Raw genomic sequence first — 27789 nt, 5'->3', positions numbered from 1 at the left:
AAGGTGTGAGATGTTGTATTATGATTTGAATTTGAAAAAAGTTATTTTTTATACAGTCTTTTCTGGTGGTAAAAACATTTTTGCCACGTATTTGTCACCTTTAGTGTCAAAACAAATGGAAATCGGAAGTGCAGACTCAAACTTGCTGATGTAATTGTAACGCATTATGTAACTACAATGTAATTAATTGTGTAATTACGTTATTACATTAAAATAAGCTAGCAAAAAAACAGTAGTAACTCTGTAACACTTCATTATAACAGGCCAAAACAAACTACAACTTAAACATTGTGTAGTAGTTTGTTAATGACAGGCAATAGTTATATAATAGATACGTATGTATTGATAAATAGTATTTTAATCATTAACAATGTACTTAATGACATTTAAGAGTGTAGTAACCTAATATTTAATTGTAGTTTATTTATAGTGAATTAGCTATTTGATACCTGAGATATTTAACACGTAAAAACAATTCATAGTCATAATAAATAACTAATTAATCTACATGTTGCCTTAAAAGATTACGTAGTTATTTATTATCTTACCACATTGTGACGCATAAATGTTTCCTCAATGATGAGTACACTATTATTACATGGTGAATACATACCTTTAAATATTAATAATTAACTAATAAATAAATAGACATGAAATAATTGGACCTGTATCATAAAGTTGTAAATGTGTTTATAAAGACAGGTTGTATTATTTATTACACTTCAATATAATAAGAATTGTGAAATCCAATTGTAATGTTTGTATTTTATGAAGAAAATGGTTATTAATTCAAATTCTAGCACTTTTTAATGCACATTAATAATGACCTGTTATTACTATGACGTATTACTTTTTCTTACATGTACAAATGTCTAATCTCTCTCTCTCTCTCTCTCTCTCTCTCTCTCTGTCTCTCTCTCTCTTTGTCCTCCACAGTTTAACAGGTGTATCACGTCTCAGTTGATAAAGTGGTTCAGTAACTTTCGGGAGTTCTACTACATCCAGATGGAGAAGTTTGCACGACAGGCCATCAACGACGGAGTGACCGGAGCGGAGGAGATCGCGGTCAGCCGAGACTCGGAGCTGTTCAGGGCGCTCAACATGCACTACAACAAGGCCAACGACTTTGAGGTACACAAGTGTGATGATAAATACAGAGTTGCCATCAAACGTTTGGGGACGCTTAGCTTTTTAAAAACGTTTTTATCATAGATGAGTGTGTTCTCTTTGCTGGGTTGCAATAATTAAACCCAGAAACATAGAAATGTGTTTAGATCAAGCAACTGAAAGGATAACTGATAGAAGCCGAACTTTGGGAATATAGCCAAAGGCCAGTTGTTGTGAGGTCAGTTTCGGTAAGTTGTTTGAACAACAGTTTAGCAAAGAAAATTGTGAAATCGTTATTTAGGCAAAACACCAAGGAAGACACTTTGATAAACACCCAATGTTTCTTCTTCCCCTTTGCTGCAGTAACAGCCTCTACTCTTCTGGAAAGGCTTTACACTAGATGTGGAGACATTACTGTGAGGATTTGATTGCATTCAGATAGTTTTAGTGAGGTCCGGAGCTGGTGTTGGATGATCAGTTCTGGATCATCCCAAAGATAATAGATGGGGCTCCATCACTCCAGGGAACTCCATCACTTCAATGCCGGGGGTGCTTTACAGTTGGCCTTGGACATGGTGATCTCAGGCTAATGTGTGGCTACTCCAGAGTGCTCCATTCTATTGGTCAGTGCTTTTCTATGGAGATTATACAAGCAATGAGGGTGCAATTGAACACCTGAACAGCTCAGAAAATTAAAAACCAAGGAAAGATGTCCCCAAACTTTTGACAGGCAGTAACTGTGGACACTATCAGTTTGAACACTGTAAGGCTGATAGATATGGCTAAAGAGGTGGACTGGAGCAAGAGCGATTTGTGCTACAGTTATTAGAGCGAGTGTGTGTGATTAAAGAGTGTGTGTGTGTGTGTGTGTGTGTGTTTGTGTGTGTGTGTGTGTGTGTGTGTCCTGCGTGTCCGGAAGGGTAGTGCGGTCCCCTGGAAGGCCCAGGTCTGCTGGCAAAGCACTTCTTCAGAAAACACCTCACACAGGAGCAGAGCAAGGTTATGAGCCCTGCTGCTTTACAGAGAGAGAGAGAGAGAGAGAGAGAGAGAGAGAGATATGAGAGTGTGTGTGAGAGAGAGGGAGAAAGAGATAGAGAGAGAGAGAGAGAGAGAGAGTTGAGAGAGTGAGTGAGAGATGGGGAGAGAGAGAGAGAGAGATAGAGAGAGAGAGAGATAAAGAGAGATATGTGAGAGGTATAGAGACAGAGGTAAGACAAAGAGAGGAAGAGAGAGGAAGAGAGAAAGTAAGAAAGTATAGATTAGAGAGAGATTACAGAGCAGAAACGAGAAAAAGAGGAAGAGTGAGAGAGCAAGAGTGAGTGAGTGGGTAAGACAGAGAGATGTGAGATATAGAGAAAGACAGATGAAAGAGAAAGAGAGGAAGAGAGAAGGAGAAAAAAAGTAAGAAAGAGAGAGAAATGAGAGAGCAGGAAAGAAAAGGAGGAAGAGAGGGAGAGAGAATTTAAGAGAAAAAGAGAGATAAAAAGAGAAAAAGAGAGAGTTACAAATATGTTCCCTTTGGACCAATCACAGTCAGGGGGCGGTCTCGGAGGGCAAATGAGGCACTGTATAGGACAAATCACAGTTAGGGGGAGGTCTGAGGATGAGATGACCAACTGATTAGAACCAATCACAGTCAGGGGGAGGTCTTGGGAGCAAATGACATACTGATTAGAACCAATCACAGTCAGGGGGAGGTCTCGGGAGCAAACAAGGCACTAATTAGGACCAATCACAGGAGCAAATGACTGATGAGGACCAATGACAGTCAGGGGTAGGTCTTGGGGACAGATGACGCACTGATTAGGACCAATCACAGTCAGGGGGAGGTCTTGGGGACAGATGACGCACTGATCAGGACCAATCACAGTCAGGGGGAGGGCCCGAGAGCAAATGACATCATTTTGGTCAAAAAAATCATAATTTTCTTTCAAATCCCACCAGCTTAAGGCCCCTCAGAGCCCCTGGCAGTGAGAGGCCCCTGAGCACTAACCCCAGTGAGAATCTAATGAGTTTTTTTTCTGTCCTCCTTACATGTAACCTCTCGTTCTCTCTCTCTTTATCACTCCTTTCATCTTCTTCCTTTTAACTGTTTTCTATTTTAATATGACGGCAGCCACAATGCCCTGCAGTATACTCTCCAGTGATCTGAAAGAAAGGAGAGGTTGTTTCTTTTACACTCTGTTCTCTGGCTCCAGGAACTTAAGGCTTCATGCTCAAGATTATTTACATATATAAATGAGAAATTTGCATACGGAGAGGAGATCAGTGAATAAGTCTACTGTTGTTTGTGAAGTTTTGCCTGGCCTGCCTGTGTGTGCGAGTGTGTGTGTGTGTGTGTATGGGCGTTTGTCGGAGGCATGGTGGGGGGGACGTTTTGCATGTTAAGGATTTTCTCAGCAGGTGTCTGATGGATCTAATAGCTGATTAAAACTTTGCACAAGGAAATTTTGCCAAGCAATGCAAATCTTTACAAACCAACCCACCTGACCGTACAGTGCGCGTGTGATATGATGTACAGGCAGATTTTGTGCTGGTGGTGAACTTACATGCCCCCAAGACACCCCACCCCCCACCTGCCTCCATCACCATCAGAAACAGGAGACACACCGCTGATTCAGCACCACACACACACACACACACACCGGTTCACTGCCCATACAGTCAGCTCCACCTTGCAGGTCTCTTCAGCTTTACCTTTATCATATTCTCTCTCTCTCTCTCTCTCTCTCTCTCTCTCTCTCTCTCTCCCTTCCTAACTCTCTCTTTCACTCTTTCCGCCTCTGTTTTGTCCCTTCCTCTCTCTCTTTCTCACTCTCTCTCTCTTATTTTCTCTCTCTCTAAAACCTTCTCTTTCACTATTTTTGTCTTTTTTGCTATTTTTTTCTACCTCTCTCTCCCTCTCTCTCCTTGCTTTCTCTGTCTCTCCCTTCCTTGTCTGTATCTTTTTCACCTTTCTATCTTTTCTCTCTCTCTCTCTTTTCTCATTATCCCCTCTCTCTTTCCTTCTCCTTCTCTCTCTGTTTTCTTTCTCTCTGTCTCTATTCCCCTTTTCTTACTCTGTTTATTACTTTCTTCTCTCTCTTTCTCTCTCTCTCTCTCTCTCTCTCTCTCTCTCTCTCTCTCTATCTTTTCCTCTCTTTCTTTGCCTCTTCCTCCCTTCTTTTTGGCTCTTTTTCTTCTCTTTCTCTCTCTCTCTTTATTCCCCCTCTTCCACCTTCCACTTACTCTCTCTCTTTTTCTCTTTTTCACTTTTTTCTCCCCATTTCTTCCCCCTTTTTTCTGTCTCCCACTTCCCTCTCTGTTTCTTATTCACTCTCTCGCCCTCTCTCTCTCTCTCTCTCTCTCTAACTCTCTCTTTCACTCTCTCTGCTTTGTTTTTGTCCCTTTCTCTCTCAGTTCTCTCTCCCTCTCTAACCCTTTCTTTCAGTAATTCTGTATATTTTTGTCATTTTCTCTCTTCCCTTCTATCTCTCTCTTTCCTTTCTCTGTCTCTCTCTACCTTGTCTCTGTATCTTTCTCACCTCTCCCTTTCCCTTTCTTTCTTTCCCCTCTTTCTGTTTTCTTATTATCCCCCTCTTACTTTCCCTCTCTCTCTCTCTCTCTCTCTCTCTCTCTCTCTCTCTCTCTCTCTCTCTCCCCTGTTTGATGCTAATCAGCTCTGTCACTGATTTCTCTCTCCTGCGCTTCTCTCCGTCCTCTGAGAAGTCTTTTGTAGTTATTGTTTCCTTCCTTCTCTCTTTCCCCCTCTTTTGACGCGCTCGCCCGCTGTCTCCCGCCGTCTTTTTTGCTTCTGTTGCCTCGCTCCTTTCATCCTCTTCAAAATGCTTTCCGCTCCTCTCTTGAGCCCATTAGGAAGTTTTAATGATATTTTTTCCTCTCTCTCTCTCTCTCGTCCTCACGGCACAGTGAACAAAATCAGCAATTAAAGCATCTTCATTAATTACTCTTTCTCTCTCTCTTGTCCCACGCTGTCTCTCTCTCACTTTTTCCCTCCTTTTATGACAGTCACAGAGTAAACAACAACACCTCTTATGGGATTGGGGTGTCCAGATATTTAAGAAACATTTTGACAGATTCTGATACTCAAAGCAGGCATTTAACACCCTGATTTGGATTAGTTTGTCGGAGGAACATCTACAGTAAAAGTTTTACATATCCTTACGAAAAAACTTCCAGAAGGCAATAAAATTACTATAGCACAAGCAAGTCTCTAGTGGGTTATATTTTCTAACTACACATGGCCAAATGATCTTCCAAAGCATCCAACATTTCACAATTTGGGAAGTGTTTAATATAGATAGGTGCACTATGAGAATAAATACAGCTAGTAACATTTTTTTCAGGCACCTGACTGAAAATGTATGGAAATGTATATCCATACAGGACTAAAATGATCAGGAGTTTGAAGAAAATCAGTAGGTAATTCAGCCTGTAAGTTTCTCAGAGGAGGAAGATGAAAAACATGGCATGGACAATCTGGATGGAAATAAAATCACCAAGTAGCACCTGCCAAAAAGGAAATTGCCCCAATATCCTATGTATCCAAATCAGGCTAACGTGTTTTTAAATGATTAAACGTACTATTTGTCTTAGCAAATAGCTCTAATTTCTTGACAAAGTGACAAAGTTTCCCAAAATGCAAACGAAAAGATTCCCAACCTCCAGTTCTGGATCATTTCTAACATCCTGGTGATAGAGAAGTCCAGGTTGGTCTTAGAATCTCAGAGTAAAGATAACAGCAGGCTTATATGTTTATTTGTGAGTTCAGACCATGCTTTCAACATGGTGGTGGTAGTATGAGGGAAGACTGATTGACAGAGTGGGAAGAACTCTGAGAACTTGGGCTGGAGTTCTGGGCAGCTTCTGCCTGTAGCTAGAAGGCCAGATCCCCCCTCATAGCTATAGCAGGACTGATGCAGGACTGAGGAACAGGGAGGAGATTGGGTGGTGCTGGGGACTGCCAACACTTCATCACAGGTTTCGGAAGGTGAAGATGAAGAACATAACTACATTTGCAGTTCAGCTTCAGTTGATAGTAATGAAATTCTGGACAAACTATGTGGCAGATTGTCTGGTGTCATTTATTTTCAGGCTAAATTGTACAATGACAGGCCTACTACGTAAGGAAATGACCACTTGAGTTGTCTATTTTTCACATCAACAAAAATCAAAAGATTATGCATGATTAAAAAAGGTAAAGGAGAGTTTGGAGCCTTTCATGTCTGGGTAAAAGAAGACAACAGTGGCACATTTGTGCCATCTCCAGTGCCATGAGTGGTGCCTAATCCAATGCTACCCTTGTAACAATGGTCAACTTTCAACATTTTGGTCTGAGACTCTGTCACAACTTTGTTGTAGACTCTTTGGTCACAAAGGTACTAAACTCACTGTCATGTTTTAAGACGTAACCTAAGAATTTGTTTATTGTTTGCAATCTGTATCAGCATTATCATAGCATAAACTTGCCTTTAGAGTGCTGATCTAGGAGCAGCCTCTTCCCAGCCTGCATCATCATATTTATTAAGACTTAAAATGCAAAAGCTGATCCTGCGTCAGCATTCTTAGTTGCCAGAGTCATACGTGTATGACCGCTGATTTCCCCGCAGTCCAAAATCGCCTTGGCTAACGCTCTCCAGGTCGTCTTGTGTGTGCCAGACAGAAGCACTTAGAGCCAGAGTGCTCTCCCCTGCGGCCCGAGAGATGGGGGCAGGTGGGGTGGATGGGTTTGGATGAGGTAGTCTGCTTCTTCTCATATTGCCCACGACAAGACGAACCAGATAAGCCATTTAGCAAAGACAAAAGGATCTGATTTAAACGTTGTAGCCGCTGACTGTCACTTTTGTGTGTTTTTGTGCACTTTAGGTGAAAAAATTGTGTCGAATTAAGGATTCGGGTTACAGTGTCCCCAAAGCGATAGCAACTTGTTCTTTTAATTGCACAAACACCCTTACCTGCCGGTGAAACCTGGCCTTTTAGCCCGGCTCCAGACATGACCTTGTAGAGTCAGAGTTTGACTTGTTGTGCACTCTGGTGTGCTTTATGGACCGTGCAGAAGCTATCCCAGACCCTCGCCTCAGGCTGACATTGGAAGATCTGGTCCTCAGTGAACCTTTGCTTTAATCTGAGTTGATCTAAAGTGGCCTCAGTCACTGCTAAAGAGATTGCTGTCCTGACACAGGTCTGCAAGGAAACCCACACGTACACCACACACACATAAACACCCAGACCCTCTGTCTCTCTCCTCTTTCCTCAACTCCACTTTGTACCTTCCAAGCTGTAACTTTGTCTTTTTCCATTAATCATCCTTTCTCTGTCCTCCCTCATTCTTTCTCCCTCTCGTTTCCTCAATCCCGTTCTCCCTCCCTCCTCTTTTCCTTTCTCTCTCACTCTTGTTCCACCTGCTCTTCCCTCTGTCCTGATATTGAGATGCAAAGGAACAGCTTGTCACATTCAAACACACGCAAAAAAGGACCTTCCCCCTCAGAACCTCCCAGGCTCCAGAGTGCATGTCCGTGCCAAGGAGATCTACACACACTTGGCAGGAGAGGGTGCCAATGGCCTCGTCTCAAGTCCCCCCACATCTCTTTTTCCACCCGACTAGATCGGGCCAAGATGGTGGCCATCAGCGCTGGCTGGATGCACCACTCCCCTATGGAGTGCCCCAGGGTTGTATACTCGGCCCTCTGCTAATCTGCTCAATCCCCTCTAACCTTGCAACGGACGGGCAAACACATTAACAAAATCGTGAGTTCTCATTTTTTAATTAATTTGAAGGATGCATGTAGGTCCTGGGAGTGAAAGAAACTCTGTATGTAAGATAGTCAAGGCAGAATTGCAGAAAGGCTCTGAGGTGCAAAAAGTGAAAGGCCATCTAGGTTTCTTCCCATTAAAACCCATTCCCTGTGCTGTACAGGACATACTTCTTTTTGACCTTTTTTGTTTCTCTTTCCACACACTTCCCTTGTTCCTTTCAGACTCCAGATGTCTCAGCTCCCACCCTTGGACACACATCCACCCACACAGGCACACACTTGCGCACACACCTCGCTCTGTACTATTATAAGCAGTTGTGGCCATTTGACCCTAGGGACCCTGAATCCTGACCTGGCTTTGCTCTGTGCATGCCCCAAATCAAACACAATCTGGGCCCCATGTGGAGGATGCCATAAAACAAGAGCTCTGTCAGAGCCCAGGGTCCTCCCTGCTCCTGAGCCCGGGACTCATCTGTAATGCAGATTATACAGCAATCTGCTCTGAACAGAGCTAGTGGCAGAGGTTACGAATGCACTTGAATCTATTAGTGTGTACATTTGTACACTAGTGAAGACAAGGCATCCAGCACTGGGCAGGAATGCTGCTTGATTTTACCTTGATTGATTAAGCATTAATTAAGAGAGAATCCTGACAGTCTACCATATAAGTAGTTCATTAAGCATTAATTCTTTCTGAGGCATCAAGTGGCATGAGGAGGAACATGTCAGGTTTTAGAAATTACAACAGTATTAGTGTTAAATGCTAATGCTTTTCATCTAAACAATAGGACAGGGTGTCCAGTTCCAGTGCAGGTTTTTTGTGAGGGAAGGATTTGGGGGGAAGCTGGGACATTGGCTTAAGTAAATATGAATATACACACACAATTAAAATATTAAAAAGGAGAAAGACTTACACCTTGGACCACTTTTTTGAGTTCAACGGAAGTCCAAGACTATGACTCATTGAGATTGTGCCAAGACAGAGTGTAAAGGGGCCTAGACCAAGTCAAGACTGAGTTAAACTGAAGGCAAGACCAGGTCAAGATCGAGTCCTTTTGGAGAAATGCTTTCAGAGCAATCAAATGAAACACAAACAAATGCAATGATTTGGATTTAAGCTACTTGAGTCCAAGTTAAAAGAAAAAAAAAAATTAAAACTAGACTGAGTTAGACTCAGTGGAGACCAGAGACTAAATTTGGCTAGAACGATGGTTAAGAAAGGTCTGCATACAATTACAAATGAGTCCAACACATCTTATCGACTCTAAGACCAATTAGCATTGCTAGTTTAGCACAGTTTGGCAATTTCCCAGCTCACTGAAGCAGGCTTTTTGTCTAAAGCTGGCTCATTTAAGCCCAGAATGAGGATTGTTCAGTGGTAAAGTACCTCAACTCTTGTTCTATTCAACAGACTTGACTTTTGGCTGGATTTATCTGGCTACACAGAGTAATCCTGCTTTGTGAAATACCTGGGAACTAACAGCTGAGTCAAATAAGGTGTATTAGAGCAGGGAAATCACCAAACTGTGCTGGTCATCCAGGGCCAGAACTGGACACCCCCCACAATAAGATATAGGTCAGTAGAGACAGTATGGAAAACCATACTGGAGAGAAAGAGGCAATCAAGAATGAGCGAGAGACATCTCACCTTCTTTAATCTACCCTTTCAACCCCATCCTTGGAGGTTCAGCGCAATCATTACGTGCACACACACCTTGAGAAATAGATTGATGACGTGGTCTGGATGTCCTCACACTGGCTTTTAAGAGTGAAAAAAAACAAGGCAAGCGACAAGGCCATGCTAGTCTGGCTACCTCAGTCTAAATGTTTGCCTATCAGGTCAGATCTCTCTCTGGACTCCTCAAGGCTGCATAGTTTGTAAGCCTTGGTTTCAGGGAAGCCTGGGAGCTTTATCAGAAGCTTGGACGAAAGACAGAGAGAGACTGAGACTGTTTGGCTGTTGTGACACAAAGAGCTTATCATGGCTTATCCTCCGCGACTATCGATTTGCAGCTGATAGGGACGCTAGTGACCAAACACGGCTTGGTTTCAGTCTTTGTTGAGAAAGCGATGGATCTATTTTGGCCGTCTGAAGGCCTCAAAACCTTTTTCAGATAAATGCATATGTTTTTCAGTTTTTGGCATAATTTGAAAATGCCTGTTCTCCTTTACATTGTCTGTAAATTTCATGATGAACGGACCAAAAGAAACGGCCCAGAATGACTTGGAAAAATGTCTGGTTCCATTGACGTACATTAAAAGTAAAGTATGTTTTTTCCTTCTCCTGTAAAGTTACCAGTTTCGAGGTTTTGTTCCAACAACAGTGAACAATAAACACAGCTTATATAACACCTTTTTAATACCTGAGGTCAGTTTACTGATGTGACAAGAACAACTACATAATTTCCCCAAAACAAAAACCATTAAACAGATTAGACTTTGAAGGAAGAGATTGAAAAACATATTTAACCCCTTAAAAGGCCTGGGCCTGCCATTAGGCCCAAATTTTTATTACATATTTCTATATCCTACGAATAGCTGGAGCAGTTTGCATTGAAGATATTGAATGATAAGCCTTAGTATGTAAAAAGCCTAGGATTTTAAAGGGTTAAAGAGAGTGTGGTAGAGCGTTTCATAGCCTAGGGGCCTTGACGCTAAAAGATTGCCCAACAGTGACCAATCCAAACAGCTGTATGGCTGAAGTCCAGTGCCAGGAACAATGAGTGTGGCCAAAGAAGGAGTGAAGAAGCTTGGCTAAACTGGAGCTAGACCATGTCGAGTTTTACATATTTTGTTTAGTCATCCTAGTGACACAAACACGCACCCTTGTCCAGGAGACTGTACCTAGGCAGTTCCCAGCGCATCCAGAACGGTCAGGTTGACATGGGAATTTTTCCGCTTCGTGTTCCCAGGCCATTGGTTAGGGATTAACCCGGAGCGCTCGGAGCATGTGGGGTCCGTGAATCCTTCAAGGCCATCGCTGCCTTTATCTCTCAGGGTCAGCTTTTGTTTGGCCAGCGCAGAACAAATAAAAACACGTTCCTGAATGAAATAAGACCGTGTCAAAGTGTTGTCCCCTGCTTCCATAAATCTGAGAGAAAGTTTCGTTTAACTACACGTGACGCACCATCGAGTGCACCTATCAGGAGGTGCTCTTTTCACAGGTTTTGATTGAAATTTGATTGACAGCTCCTCGTCCAGAGTCAGGGCAGAGTCAAAGCGCTGGTAGGCCAGAACAATGTGCCACTAGCTAATGAAAATAGAGGAAATCTGAAGCCTTCTGTCTCTCTTCTGAGAAACATAACTCGCAAATCTCATAAAACTAACTGTCAGCAGAGACAGAGAGAGAGAGAGAGCGATAGAGAGACAAACAGGCAAGACAGGCATAGATCTAGTTAAAGAATATCTGTGAAGCAGGGCTCTTTAAATGGGCCATATCATGGAGCACTGAATTTTCCTTTCTTTTTCGGAGCAAAAGACTTTAATTTAGTATGTAAAAATGTTAAAGTTTACATGCTACATAAGACGTAATGTTTACTGTGCAGTCTGTATGAACCATATATGAAAATCAAGTTTCAAAAAAAAACAATATTTCCGTTTATTTAGCCTACAGAAGTTTAGCCACACCCATTCATGCTGAAGTTATAAAGGGTGTTTCAGCCTGAAGTGTTTTTTTGATGGAAAATAAAATTTTCATCAATTTTTTGGAGTAAAAGAAGTTGATACAGTATGTAAACATTTTTAAAGTATTGTTTAAACCACAATAAACCACAAATAAACCACAAAATCAGCCCGTTTTGAATTCAGTGCTTCAGTGATGTCATGAAAAAACAAATATAGCTAAAAGTTATGCCAAAGTTATCCCTAAACCTAGGGCAGCCAAACAGAACCTAGGTCATTTATATACAGTCGTATGGAAAAGTTTGGGTGTCCCTGATGAAATGACATGTTTTGTTGATTTGAAAATGAGTTAACACATCTTCTACTGGCATTTTCAGCAAATTTTACTGCACAATTTCCGTTCTTTGCTGTGTTTAAAAAATTGGAAACTAAAACAAAAAAATATTAAATGTGATATAACTTTTGCACAAGCCACATTTTACTGTTAATTTCAGTAAATAAACAGCCATCATGCATTAAAATGTGCAGAAGTGTGTTTGCTGTAGACGATTGTTCACTTTTACACTTAGAAAATCAACGAACAATGTCGTTTGGCTGGGGGTGGCCAAACCTTTGCATACAACTGTGTATCAATCTTAAAGGCACAGTAACACGAACAGCCTGTTTTATCATAAGGGATAAAGAGAGGTCATGTAGAAATGAATTATGACTGGTTTTGATACATAATACCAAACAAGCGTTATAAGTGGTCCTTCAAGGAAAAAATAAAATGCAAGAGAAGTGTAGGATATGGACCCTTTAAGTCAAACCAGGTTCAAATAATAACATTTTACACCATCCTTGAAGGCGGTTTACTGCGGTGATTAGTTCACCCAACACCTGCTTCGGTGTAAAGTGAGTGATTCTCCGGTTTTACTGGAATGGCGTATGTGTGCGGGTGAAGAATGTTGTATATTAGCGTGGTGCCATATGCCGTCATCATTACCACACACCTCTTAAGAGCTGTTTATGTGCTACTTCAGAGGAGGGTTGACAGGTGTTAAGCTGAAAACAGAACCGACTCTTTAACCAGACATGCACACAGACTAACACAGACTAACACAGACTTCACTTTCTTCACACATGCACTCACAATGGCAGTCAAGTTTCCCTTATGTTTCATATTTCTACATATTACTTTCCTTCACCTAATAGGACACATACCTTCATAAACCATACATATATCTGTCACACAACATGCTAAGTAGTCTACAGGCTAACTGGCTAATGGGAATACATGTCTGGTGACAACTTTTTAAACTTGTGGTGCTGGATTGCAATAAAATCAGTTGAAACCATGCTAGCTTAAACAGTGTCGTTACCTAACTGAACTTATTTTTCAAAAGGAGAAGATTCACAGAAGTCTTCACAACTAAGTATAATATCTGATCTACCAGTAGTTAAATTATCCACTCTTGTGCACCCGACTGCCAATTTAACTCCATCCTTCCACTGTGACCTCATGTAATGCACTCTTCACACATCTACATGCTTGACTGGAGTTTTTGAGGCCTTTTCAGCCATGCTAACTTACATTACATCCATGAGCTAACAATAGGCTTGTTGTGCTGGCAAGTGCACCATCACACCCTCTTTTGAGCTCTTCTCGAGGCATTGGCTTTGTTTGTCTACATTCCAACCTGTGTTTAGCCCAAAATCTCACATTGTTGTCCCCAGACGATCTTGGCAAAAAGCTCTGCTTTTATGTGTTTCAGCAATGCTACACTGAGTTTTTCAGCTGTACACTCAAACAACTCCCTTCTAAAGTCCTGAAGTTTTATTTTGTCAAAATTTTGTAACTTGCTCCCTGAAGGATGATGAGCTGGATTGTTCCACTGCTAGTTGAAAAAATGCAACTAACCTAAACTAAGAGCAGCACTAGCTAGCAAGCCAGTCATGTTTGAAGTTAGGAGCTGGTTTGGAGTAACTTTTAGGTTTCAGTGTAACACTTTATGTAATCTCTTTCAAATGAATGCATTTTTTAATATTGATCAGTAAAAGAAATGAGGAAAATATATTGTTAACATTACTAAAAACCTCAATTCTGTCTATAATTATTTTCCATTTTTATAGATAACAGTGTGTCAGACAATGCCAAAACCACATACACAAGTCTACTTGAGTGACTTCAAAGGGAATTCTAGTGTCTTTTTCAATGGTTCAATCGTTGCGATGTAAACAAAGTCATTCAAAGTGGTTTGATGGGACTCAAATTCCTTTGCAGTGGTGGTGATGGGAACCACCGTTTGTGAGATATAGCATTTATTTAATATCCAATATGACCGTCGAATCTTCAGTTCAGATATTATGTTGATAATGAGGACGTTGTGAGGTTTCAGACCAAAACACGATCTCAGATCTACTATAAATCAATGTTTCAGACATCACGTGGCAAATTCTTAACCATTTCAAGTAATATTCTTTTTGTGAGGAAGTTTTTAGAGGCGTTAAACACTTCAGACGTCTGGTTCCTATCACTACAACTGTGAACAATCACAACAGACTCTGTAAGTTTCTTTAGAATGGTGCATTTCACATGACTGTTTACATCAGTTTAAAGCAGGTGTGTGATGATATAGGTATGTGTTTTGCACAGCTGAGCCTCCATTATTTCTTAGCAACATTAGCTTTGTAGCTTCAGTCCAAAAGTAAAGAAGCGAACTTAGGACATCAGCTGTGTCTTGGCTGATCGGCTACATTTGGGGTAAAATTGTGTAAATTTGATTGTTGGCCAAACTATCACTTTAACGGTTTTGGCCCAGCTGCAAATGCCCTCTGTACATCATTCCTACAGGGTAGGGACAAATGTCCCACCGCAGACCAATGAGATCAGCAGGGAAACACACACACAAAGAAAAAACACGGTTAGAACTGGAGGACGAATGTGCGCACGCAATCAGTCACAACTGCGTGATATATAGACGTATAGATGTTCCCGCGAGAGAGCATGAAAAGGTGCTTAGGACAAGAATAACCCACTCAAGCTTCTCCTTTCTTTCCTTTTTTCTACTTCTCTTCTGTTTCACTGCTCTCCTCTGGCTCTCGCTCCCTCAGTTTATCTCTACCTCTGTCTTTCTCACCTTTCATTCCATCACTCTATCCGCCCCCCTCAGGTTTCCTCCCCAAACCGTCCCTACCTTGCGCATGCACTCTCTCTCTTTACCCCACTCTACCTCTCTTCTTCCCACCCACCACCCCTTTTGTTTCCCTTCCTCTTTCTCCCTCTCTCCCTCCCTCTCCCTCTCTCAGTCAAGTGGATCTAAAATACCCGCTACCCTTTTCTCCTTGACATTGTCGTCTCCTCGCAGTCAGCATTTCGCTGTCCTTTCATAGTAAAAGCGTCAGGAGAAATTCCATGCAGGAATATTCTTAGCAATGCGGCACTCCGCTCACCTCCAGCTCCCGGAGCCAGGGTTTGCCAAGTGCATGGAAATTTACAGGCAGCCTCTAAAAAATGGTCAAATTTGAACTTGTTTGTGAATCAGTGAAGAAAAAAAGTTTGGCTGTTCATAAAAAACAGGCCAATATTGACCTACTAGTCTAATCTCTAGTCTAAACTGAACTTTCACCTCAGTTCACCTTAGTCTACTACATATTTGCCTTCAAACCTACAGTTGTGAACATGTCCATACATACATATAATCTATCTATCTATCTATCTATATATAGTATATATATATATATATATATATATCTATATATATATATATATATATATATATATATACATATATATATATACAGACAGAATTCATGCTTTGGTATTACTTGTTTGACTTGACTTGTTTTTGGCTATCACTGTTCTCTAACTACATTACCCAGCATGCATCATGCAAATACATTAATCACCACTGGAAAACCTAACAACACTAACAACCTAACAACTGATATTGAGGCTAATGAACAAATCTGTGGTGGTCCATAGCATTAGTTATATAGCACTGTCCTCAGCTGGTCATCAAACTTTTCTCTTTGTTAAATTCTTCAGTTGAAGAATTAGCCAACAACACAAACAGCTCTCACCCCTAAGTATCCACCCCGAAGCACTTCTAGTCTTTCAACACCCTTTCATTTATTTAATTTCCAGTCAAAACTACCATTACATAAAAGATATTCAGCTTCCAAAGACTTTTTAAAGAAATCTGCAGGAATGTTTTTACACACCTCCAAAGTTCAGCCTTAGCAGCTGGTTGCACTTTCTGCTTCTCACCACAGTAGGAGGTGTGTGGACACGTTTACAACAGATGTAGGCATGATTACATGTTTTAATGTTGGCTAGAGTACCACTTTATTCATGTCAGTAAAAACTATGAATATTAGGACGGTGACCCTCAATCAAGTGTATCTGTGGAACTCATATGTTGGTGGCAACTTTTGGCAAAATATCATTGAGAGTTTCTAGTGTTTAGGCTTAACTAGACTGCTATACCTACAGTACATGCACAAAGGCACTAATACATGCTCACTACGGCCCATTCTTCACTCTGGGTGAGTTGTGAGGCAGTCAGTTCTGTGCCAAGATGGTAGTGTTGCAGCAACTCTGTGTGTGTGGGTGTGTGTGTGTGCGTGTGTGTGTGTGTGTGTGTGTGTGTGTGTGTGTGTGTGCATGGCCGCTAACCTTGGCGTGTCCTAACACTGTTGATGAGTGTCTGCAGGGCACAGGAGGAGTGCAGTCTGCTCCCACACACACACACACACACACACAGAGCGCAGGGCACTTGGCTGAGCAGTGCCACACACACCACTACAGATTGTTTAGCTGCAGCCATATCTACAACCCTTTAGGAGCGTAAAGTGTCACCTCCAGAGATGTTTTTGAGAAGAACCTGGCTTGATATGAGTGTGTGTGTGTGTGTGTGTGTGTGTGTGTGTGGGTGGGTATAATCCAGGGACCCTCTGCTCAAGCTCCATGATAGACCCCACTTACTCTTAAACAGACAGTATTGGTGTAAAAATGCATCTTAAACATCGATTCACATTTTTTGGCCTAGGTTATTTTGAATAGTGCTAAATCTAAAGTCAATCATGTTTCTATTGTCTTTTTACATTTCTCCCCTAACGAATGTAAGGTAATGGCTGTGTAAAACGAGCCATGGTCAAATTAAATCATTCACGATGGACTGAATCATATTCAGATTGAATGATGGTGAAATTTGAGGTTTTACGATGAATGAGTCATTTCCTTCAGGAATGAATTAATTCAAAATGTGGTAAAATAGAATCATTTTCTGAAAGAATCTGCATTGAAACAAATCATGGTGAAACTTTTCAGTTTACCAAAGCATTAAATCACTTCTTAAAGAATCACTGTTGAATCGAGTAAGGGTAAAATTTGAGGTTTCATTATACATTGAATACTTGAAGAATCGCTATTGAATCAAATCAAGGTGAAATGTAAAAATTCATAACAGATTGAATCATTTCCTAAAGAAAAATAGTTCAGTTGAGTATGGCTGACATTTCACTTTTCATGATGCATTGAATCATTTCATTAAGAATCAACTCAAATCAAATTGTGGAATTTGATTTTATGATTCATTGAATCATTTTCTTAAAGAGTGTTCCCTGATTTGAATCATAGAGATATTTGAGATTCCCTGCTGCATTGAATAGTTTCTTAAAGAATAATAAATGAATCAGATCATAGTTCAAATTGAGATATCATACTAGATTCAATCATTTCTTTAAAATGATTCTTTGAATCATGGTGAGATTCAACATACTATACTGCATCGAATAGTTTCTTAAAGAATCTGAATATAATCAAATTGTGCCAAAATTTTGTTTATGATACTACGATGCATTGAACCTTTTACTAAAGATATTCTGGGGTTGTATGCTGTATTGAATCATTTCTGAAAACTGTATTTAACTCATTTAAAATTGAACTGAATCATTTCCCTAAAGAGTGATCATTTATTTGAAACATGGTGACATTTGAGATTTCATCCTATATTGAATCCTTTCTTAAAGAATCATTATTGAGTCAAATCTTTATGAAGTCAGAGATGGACTCTGCCACAAGCACACCTGTCTCACGGTGGACAGACAGTTGCTCATTCCACTCCCGACTTCTTAAGAACTCTCCGGTCTCGGTTGAGAGTGGCGTGAGCCGCAGTGATTTTCGTTTGTGAGGGATGTGAGAGTTTATGGAGATGTTATACAGTGGAGAGGGAACAGAGGAGCCGGGCTACTCCCCTCTAACTTCTGCTTTTAACTTCTTCTGCTTTCCACTGCTTACCTTATTGCAGGTCGTTAGTTCATCTCAGATTTATGAGCATGACACTCACACACACAAGAACATACATAAACACACGCACACCCACACACACACACACACATACACACACACACACACACAAACGCACAAACACACACACACCTGTCGTGTATTCACTTCCCCCTGTGCTCCTTGTTTGATTGTGTCAGTGTTGCGATAGGTGTGTGTTCCTTAAGCCTGTGTAAACACTGGGAAGTCCCATAAGACAGAGTGTGGGTAAAGCTGTATTAGAGGAAGTGAGAATAAGACAGTGTGAGCCGTAAGACCACATATCACTGCATTTCCCCATGGCTGTCTACCAGAGTGAAGCGCCCGATAAGATACGTGTGTGTGTGTGTGTGTGTGTGTGTGTGTGTGTGTGTGTGTGTGCGTGCACCTCATGCCCTAATTTACCAGTAAGGATTAGGATGCTTTGGTTTGGTAGCACTTTATTGAAAGCTATATATACATTTGAAAGGAAGAAAACCTTTTATCTCCATTTTTGTCGTTTTTCAGTTTTTGACATAATTTAAAAGTGCCTATTGCCCTTTACATTGTGTGTAAATTTCATGATGATTGGACTAAAAGAAACAGCCTAAAATGACTTGGAAAAAATTCTGGTTCCTTTGATTTACATTAAAAGTAAAGTGTCTTTTTTCCTTCTGCTGTATAGTTACTATTTTGGAGATACAAGGTTTCATTCAGCAGCGATATGCATATATATATATATATATATATATAATGTTTATGTATGTGTATATTGTGCCTAATATCAATGCAATATCACTCAAGTATTTATAAATATGCCATTCACTGCTTATGCATTTGTTACAAAGTCGCTATTTAAGTGCTATTCAAATTAGGTGTTAACAAAATTTGAAACGTTATGCTTATCACTGGGTTTTATATTGTGGCATATCATTAAAAAAGCAGTTTTCATAACAAGCTAAACCTCTTCCCTCTGCAGGTTCCTGAACGTTTCCTGGAGGTGGCTCAGATCACACTGCGGGAGTTCTTCAACGCCATCGTGGCGGGAAAAGACGTGGACCCTTCTTGGAAGAAGGCCATCTACAAGGTCATCTGCAAGCTGGACTCAGAAGTTCCAGAGATATTCAAATCCCCCAACTGTCTCCAGGAACTTCTCCATGAGTAAACGATTCCCAAAAGTCTGCTTGTTGTTTTCCTATGATGATTTGAATTTCTTTCTTTTTTTTTTTTTCTTCTTTTCTCGAGTTTTACAGTTCTCCTTTTTCTCTTCTTGTTTTTGAATGTATGGCATATGAAGTAGCATTCCTGAGCTTTTCTTTTTTCCTGGGGTGATCTAGTTGTTAAATTTGAGATTCTTCTTTGTCTTTGACTTTAACTTTTTTTGTGTTTTATATTTGGAAAGACTTTGATATCCCAGTAGGGGCCCCCTTTGACTTTTGCCTGCCCATTCTGTCTGGAATTCTGGGTAAAAATGCTCACAACACCCCTTATAATGAAGCCAAACAACTCAGTGAACTAGTATGACTGATGTAAAGTTGACTTGGGCTTGTCAAACTGAAGTTTTTGAAGTGTGTATTTTTTTTCTGGAGATTAGGGCATTGCATTTATAGGGTGTATAGAATTATTATTATTATTATTTCTATTATTATTGTTATTTTATTATTGTTGGTGTTCTTGTTGTTCTTGTTGTTCCTGCTTGGGTAAGACTGGCACTTGGAGGGTTTTCCTTTCATGATAAGGTTGCAAGAAATAAATTATTATTCCAAAATGTAAATCTCTATATGCAAAACTATATTACAGACTGTACGCCCGAATGGACTTCACACTAGAATAGCTTTGGTCCTCTCCTAGGTTCTTTTTTTGGTTTATATGGGTCCAAGGGTTGACATTTTGGCTGCTTTGAAGGCACCAATCAAAGCATTTGAATGGACATCATAACCCCGCCCTCTTTTTTTTTCCTTTTTTAATGCTACACAGCCATTTTTGATTTTGAATTCTCTGGTTTTTGCACAGAAAACAGTACAAACAGTACAAATGCTTTTCGTCATTAAATGAACGCTACTGCAATTTTCCAATGACTTTAAAACACCAGCGCACACACAGCTGTGTCCTGCTTACTCAGATGCTGTGTGTGCTTGGCACTCGTTCAGTTTAAGATAGACGCCTCTTTGCGTGCCGGACACTGGGGAGGTCATCTCCTCAAGGCCGAATTTTTGGATGACCACAGTTCGGACATAGATGTCTAAAAATACGTCACTGTGCAACCATCTCAAGAACATAAACGCAAAAAAAGCCCACTTCTCATTCCAGAGGAATCATTCTGAACCTTCGAGTGTGTGTGTGTGTGTGTGTGTGTGTGGTTTCGGGAGAGTGTGTAGATGGCCTCCGGCCCTTTTCTGCGCGAGTGTTTTCTTTGCTGTGTGGTAATTAGCTCAGTATTTTTATGGTGTTTCTTGAATACAGAATTGCTATGAGATGAAAGTCAACCACGTTTGTTTGAAAAGGACACAATAAGAATTCAATCCTTGCATTTTCTTTTTTTTCTGGATGTTACGATTGAAAGTTTGTACTGTATGGATATGAATTTAAAAAAATGCACTTAACTGTTGTTCAGTGGAGGCAATGACATTGGATTTTATTTAATAAAGATTGAAAATATACTTGAAATGAACATTACTTTTTTTGTGTCTTTGTGAACAACTTACGCACATCATTTTGTTTGTCATGAGTAAATATGGGGCTTATCATGGGTCAAAAAGCTGAGAAAATTTTCAAATAATAAGTAATGGGCAATTACATTTACTAGAAGCAACAAGATTCATTGTCCATCTATCTTTAATATACAACATGTGGAACTATATGTTGTATATGTGTATATTCTGCATCATTGACTCCAACTTTGCTTGAAGTTCCATTGGACAATGACTGGGGAGGAAAATGAGAGCTGTAAAGAATCTGCTGATCTGCTGATGTTAAATATCAACATACATTATGGAAATAGTCATGAAAAGCAGTTGTTTACAATACAATCATTTGCTTTTTAAACAACAGTGGAGTGATAGTCTATGGTCTACATACAGTTCACAAGAGAACATTCTGATGACTTTGCTCATGTTGAGTATGTTTCTCAGAAATGAGCACCAAATGACCATGACTTCATGCACTTTACTGAACCTACTGTTAATTTCTCTCACAGCTCCAGCATCATATGTCCCTGTAACCATTCAAATACTGTAAATCGCTGCTGTCAGAACAAAACCTCATATCTCAATTTTTGTTGTTTTCCAGTTTTTGGTGTAATTTGAAAATGCCTGTTGCCCTTTATGTTGTGTTGAAATCTCATGTTGAGTGGACCAAAGGAAACGGCCCAAAATTACTTGGAAAAAACTCTGGTTCCATTGACTCACATTAAAAGTAAAGTAGGTTTTTTCCTTCTCCTGTAAAGTTACCATTTTGGAGATATGAAGCAGTGAACTTCTCAGTTATCTAGTGCCCGACAGCTAACATTTTGTCACAAAAATCTATAAGCTAGCAAGTTTCCTTGTTAGCTACTTACATGCTGGCTAGTTGGTCAGCTAATAAGGTGGCAGGCTAGGCTTTTGATTAGCCTGAAGGTACATTCAGGCTATCATGGCAAACACACACTGCATGCATCCCTATTCAGCGATGACTATGTCATCACTCCAGATGGCAAACCAACAGAAGAACAAACACCTCAAATGCATTTATTTAATGGATTATTTAATAATCTGAGAAAACATGAGATACATGCTGCTATTTTTTGCCCTTTCTTCAGTGACAGGATGACAAGAAATAGCCTAAAGTCATTGGCTAAGGGTTTCAAGGTCAGGTTTCAAAGTTCAACATAAAGCAACTCCATTAAAAGTGAATAAACGAGACATGAATGAAACCTTTTTGTCACCGTAATATGAATTTACCTCAAGAAGTTCATGGAAAAGATGTTTATTGCCGCATAATCAGAATGGAAGGGTAAATTCTGTTGAGTTCAGTGGTTTAACGTAGCACTGGCTAGCAGGATTAACATTGTTTATTATTAGCGAGGCAGATTTAGTGGATTGTGAGTTACGCATATTATGATTTTCAGTGGTGAATCACGACTATTTGAACTATACACACTTGAAAAAGATGGTTCTTTAAGGGTTCTTTAGTAAAGATAATGAACCATGAGTTCTATATAGACCCTTTTTTTTTTTACAGAACCATGCCTAATCGATTCTTTGTATGGTGAAATGTTCAGATTGATGGAAAATGTGTTGTATATGATTCTATGTAGAACCCTTTTGAAAATGGTTCTATATAGCACCAAACAGGGTCCTGCTAGTCACAATGTCAAGCTTATATACAACACTTTCTGCATCAATCTGAAGAACCATTTCACCATGCAAAGAACCAATTAAGCATTCAAATGGTTCTATATAGAACTCATGGTTCTAAATAGAACTATTGCCTTTACTAAAGAACACTTGAAGAGCCATATCTTTATGTGAGTAGGCTCTCCGTTTGGGCTATAACTGTCAAAATCAGTCAAAAACTGAGAAAATAACCCATCTGTACAATAATTTCTATGGGATTTCTATTGTTTATGAACATTCTACACATGAGCATTTGAAGCTTCAAAACCTTGTAACATGAGCATGTGTTTCACCTTGTATGCACACTCTTGGGAAAGATGGTTCTTCAAGGGTTCTTTAATAAAGAAAATGGTTCTATGTAGAAGCCTAAACACTCAAAGAACCCTTTTCACGATTAAGGGTGTATTTGCATTGTAAAAGCGTTCTTCAGATTGATAGAGAATGTGCTATAGATGTTTTTTAACAGAACTGTTTTTAAAATGGTTCTATATAGCATCAAAATTAGTTTTTCTATTGTTACCATGTCAACTTGTAGAACAACAGAACAGAAAAACCCTTTTTGGTGCTATATAGAGCCGTTTTCAAAAAGGTTCTATATAGAATCATATACTACAGATTCTCCATCAATCTGAAGTACCATTTCATCATGCAAAGAACCATTTAATCATGCTTATGGTTCTTTAAGTGTTAATTGTTCTATATAGAACCATTTAACTTACTAAAAAAGCCTTGAAGAACAATCTTTTTAAGAGTGTAGCAGTTTTACTGTCATGCTTTCAGTGAAGAGTCCTGGAATAGAGCTGCTGCTGCTGTTTTCCATTCCTAACAACTAACTGAAACCTGGTTAGACTCTGGCTTATTCACATCATTGACATATGCTGAACTTCCAGAAGGCCTAGAGTGATGTTTTTTCTCAATAATTGGTCCTACTAACTGGTTTATTCCACTGTCTGTTCCTAATTACGTTGAGAGTCAATTTAACATGTGAGGTCTTCAGTTCAGCTCCTGAAAGCCAGACCAATGAGAGAGCTCACTTGGCTGTATCTACCCAAATACCATGGAAAAAATTCTGATTGGACAATTTTCCAATTTGGCTATTTCAAGATGTACTTTTTGTTTCCAACTAAAACTTAACAATGAAATAAGAGTATTACTATAATACTAGAATAGTTTAAATACAACAAGCATGATTATATTACATTAAACTAAAATTACTTGTATACAACCAAAAAGCCTTCTTTGAAGGTCGAGAAGGCCCTGTTGGTTCTTCACTGGCAATTTCTTACCTCTTTCCATTGTTAGCACATGTTCAGAATGTACCCAAGCCCTTTGGGTTTTAGGTGATTATGTGAAGAGTTCATTTGCGAAAAACGACAAAGAACATCCTTTAAAAAATGAGCTGACTGACCTGAGTTATTCTTAACAACAAAAGCCATGTCACAAAAGCCGCTATTGTCCAGAAGAAACAGTCAAACGCCAGCGCTGTTCTCCAGCAGAACCCGATAAATCCATTCAGCGAACCAGTGCACAGTATTCAGGTCATGTGATGCTGCCGCAAATTGTTTTAGGCAGAATTTCAGATGGCTCCCTTCTCCCTACAAAGTGTAGTAGATCTTTTAGGTCTTAAAATAATGGCTACTGCATCTAAACAGAGCACAGTGTGTCTAACAAAGAACCACTTTGGATTCAGCCATGTGTGCAGAATTCATACTGGACATAAAGTGCAATATTTGGGTGCAAAAGCCAAAATTTCATAACTTATAAATGGCACTATATAGAGAGCAGTGAGCCATTTGAGATTCAGCCTTAGGATTTTCAGAGGTTTGATCTTATAGATGTTTAATATTGATCATTAACAGACTTTTTTTGTTCCGATTTTTCAGCACTTTACCTGATTTTTATGCTAAAGAATGTTAAATATTGCACACAAAAGAAACATGTTTCCATTATATGGCTTTGTTTAACTCTGAAACGAGAAATGACCGTTGGAGTTATCTGCTTTCGCCAAAAACTATATCTAAATTACAAAAAATCAATAAAGTTTAATTTTGTAAGTTACTTGTATTTTATTGAGTTAAATTTACTTAATGAAAACAGCCCAAAGCAGTTTGACAGTTTGTGATACACAAAAAACAAAACATGATTTTTGAAAATTCATTAAACTCTTCATGCATCTCAAGGCATGAAAATACATTGCAAGGAAGTCTTTGGCATTTGTGTCTGCCAAAGCCCCAGGAACACCGGGATATTGGGATGCATTGGGATAGAATTATTTTCCACAAACACTTAACATGTCTTGTTCTCACGTGAACTTTCAAGTGATACGCCCACTCTTTAATAACTGAACACTGCAAGGTGGTTAAGATTGCATATTTACACACACACACACACACACACACACACACAGACACACACACACACACACAAAGGCAAGACTCCACCTGTTACTGTGTTGCTGTTCTTTCAGATGCTCTTTTCATCTTAAGATCCTTTGCTTGTGGGAGAGATGAAGGAGTGGTCTTTGACATTGTGCAACACAATCGCCAAATCTTTCATCTTACCTCAACAGTCAAAAGTTTCAAAGACCTTTATACGTCCTCATGAGAGAGAGAGAGAGAGAGTGAGAGAAAGAGAGAGAGGGAGAGGAAGATCATAAGAATCACTGTGACTCCCACGCCACTGACTCAAATTACACTCTCCCACAACTTGAGCTGTGAACATCACTGCCTTTATTAAGATAATGATCGATCAACAATACACAAGATTTCACTGTGGAGCACAAAATCTAACCATTGAATTTCAGCTACTATAAATAAATGACCTCAAAGGTCACAATAAATATGAAAAACATTGTGTCCAGTAGTCCACAATGAATATGAAGGGTGGCATTTTCCATCCACCTTTATATTGTCACTAGTTACATGTTAATAATAGTGTAACTACTGGTGATGCACATGCATCAACTTTCCAATGAAGGTTTTTTGTCTGTAACAGAAGGTGTGCAGTTGTAATTACCTACATTATAAGAGTACTTACACTGCATCTGCGCAGGAGATACCAACTTTCCTAACATTTAGCTAGCCATATTTACTGTGCAGATGCAGTGTAAGTACCCTCATAATGTAAGCAATTACACACCTCCTGTTACAATCAGAAAAGTCTTGTTGGCAGACAGAAGTTCACCCTGTTACACATGTGTAATTACATGAGAGGAAATATGTTGCTACAACTGTCAAGGTACACTTGTGTAATTACATGAGAAAAGTCTAAAGTTGACACATATGTATTGACATCAGCTGTACTGCTCTAATCCATCTGCAACAGTGAATACTTCACCAGTAGTAACATTGCTGTTGGCTGTGTTGTTAATGTGTGAATGCACAGTTATTAGATGCACTTAATATGTCGTGGGAATGATTTTGGTCCAGTATGAGTCTGCAGTGTTTAGTTTTTACAGTCTGAGTAATAATTTTGGAGTTACTTTAATCAATCAGTATGAATTTGCAGTGTGTGCAGTTTTCATAGTCAGAGTTTCACCAGGAGTTTGATAACAAGTAAAGCTTCTATAGATCATCTATACGGGACTCTCAAATCAAATGTGACCAAAAATTTAAAAGAATCACAAAGTTTTATTATGACAGGCAAATAATGTCATAAATAATGGATAAATATACTGCAGTGTAGTAGCTATACTATACAGATGATATAGATGTACCATATAATATACTATATGATATATCATACGGAGATCAGCTGACCTAAAGATAAACAAATGACCCCAAAGGTCACAATTAAAACTGCCTCGAAAGACACAGCGACGTCAGTGTAGACAGGACTGGCCTAAAGCTATCATATAGCTATCAGAGCCCAGTGAAATGGCACAACTGCCTGTTTGTGGGTCAGATGCTGAGTGTTTAAGCGTCTTACATGGTTCGGGCTTTGTGCTGCGGGCTGCTCATCTCTCAGTAGCCGATCGTGTGCTCTTACTGTAATTAAAATTCGAGTGGGGAGATTCACCCTCCTGCCCCTGACTTTGACCTTGACCCCTAGGTCCTCAGCTCTCTCCCAGGCATGGCAGGCCATCGCAGATGCCGTTCACTCATCAGACTAAATGGAATGACGCTGGATCAGGATTTCCCAGAATGAGCCGGACCGCTGATCCTTCTGTGATTCAGAAAGGGAAAAAAATGAGTGTGAGATCAGTCATTCTCTCTGACTCACTCTCTCAAGCACACAGCCGGGCACTGTCCTCTCTCTCTCTCTCTCTGCAGAGTGAGTTCTCTCTGTAGTCTGCAGGCAGCGTGAAGGCTCCTTGGGAAAGGCTGAGACAGCATCTTTGTGTGACACGAACCGTCTGCTCCACAATCAAACACCATCTGTCGCTACATCTGAACTGGCGCGCTCGCGCACACACACACGCATGCACATATATCTGAGCCACCTGCTCCGCGCAAAAGCTCTTAAAACATAGTTTACACACTTAGGATTTGGCACTGTGCACAGTGAGTAAATAAAGTCGTGTGCAGGCCCTCAATTTGTCGAAAGCCTTATTGAAGATGAAGAGAGAAGGTACCATGAAGTGATCTGCGATTTTAATCCAGTATGAATGTACAGTATGCATACATTTTACAGTCTGACAGTAATAATTCTGGAGCGATTTTAATCCAGTATGAATCTGCAGTGTGTGTAGTTTTTACAGTCTGACGGTAATAATTGTGGAGTGATTTTAATCCAGTATGAATCTGCAGTGTGTGTAGTTTTTACAGTCTGACGGTAATAATTGTGGAGTGATTTTAATCCAGTATGAATCTGCAGTGTGTGTAGTTTTTACAGTCTGACGGTAATAATTGTGGAGTGATTTTAATCCAGTATGAATCTGCAGTGTGTGTAGTTTTTACAGTCTGACGGTAATAATTGTGGAGTGATTTTAATCCAGTATGAATCTGCAGTGTGTAGTTTTACAGTCTGACGGTAATAATTGTGGAGTGATTTTAATCCAGTATGAATCTGCAGTGTGTAGTTTTACAGTCTGACAGTAATAATTGTGGAGTGATTTTAATCCAGTATGAACCTGTAACATATGCAGTTCTAACTGTATGAATTTATAGCATATGTAGATTTTAAGGTCTGACAATAATAACTTTGGTGTGACTTTAATCCAGTATGAATCAGCAGTGTTTGTATATTTTACAGTCGGATAATAATTACAGCAGTGTGATTTTAATCCAGTATGAATCTGCAGTGTCTATAGTTTTTACAGTCTGACAGTAATAATTGTGGAGTGATTGTTCTTTCTATTATTGATTGAAGCTTTTTAACAGTAACTATAAAAGTGAGAAATTGAAGTATGGGCCATAATATGGACCCTTGCAGTTCAGTTACTACCCACCTCTGTGAATAACACATTCAAGCACCCAACTTTTCTCTCTCTCTCTCTCACACTTCACTCTCATAAATCTTTGATTGCGACCCTCATTGTTAGCTTAACCTAAAAGGGCGCGTGCCATCACAGGCTCAAGGCTTCTCTCCTCCTTCCGGCTGTGGGGTTAAATATAGTGTGTCGCACCTCGTAGCTCTCAGAGTCACACGCTCCGGCCTTTAACAAGCTTCTGAAGACATGGAACAGACATCTTAACAGCCTGTCACC

At 39.8% G+C, this 27789-nt stretch overlaps 1 protein-coding gene across 1 annotated transcript in view; it reads left to right on the top strand.

Moving 5' to 3' along the window:
- The window catches only part of LOC118815290 (prospero homeobox protein 1-like), a 37416-nt gene extending 17923 nt beyond the window's left edge, over positions 1-19493 (top strand). Inside the window, exons 4-5 of the mRNA XM_036581308.1 lie at positions 937-1131; positions 18749-19493. Of these exons, the coding sequence (XP_036437201.1) occupies positions 937-1131; positions 18749-18934 (381 nt within the window). The 3' untranslated portion in view covers positions 18935-19493. The remainder of the gene's footprint in view (positions 1-936; positions 1132-18748) is intronic.
- Positions 19494-27789: the final 8296 nt, after the last annotated feature.

This window comes from Colossoma macropomum, unplaced genomic scaffold (assembly GCF_904425465.1).
Source record: "Colossoma macropomum unplaced genomic scaffold, Colossoma_macropomum, whole genome shotgun sequence".
In the NCBI taxonomy this organism is placed as follows: domain Eukaryota; kingdom Metazoa; phylum Chordata; class Actinopteri; order Characiformes; family Serrasalmidae; genus Colossoma; species Colossoma macropomum.
Note: the sequence above shows the minus strand (reverse complement) of the source record. Positions and strands in the feature narration are given on the sequence as shown.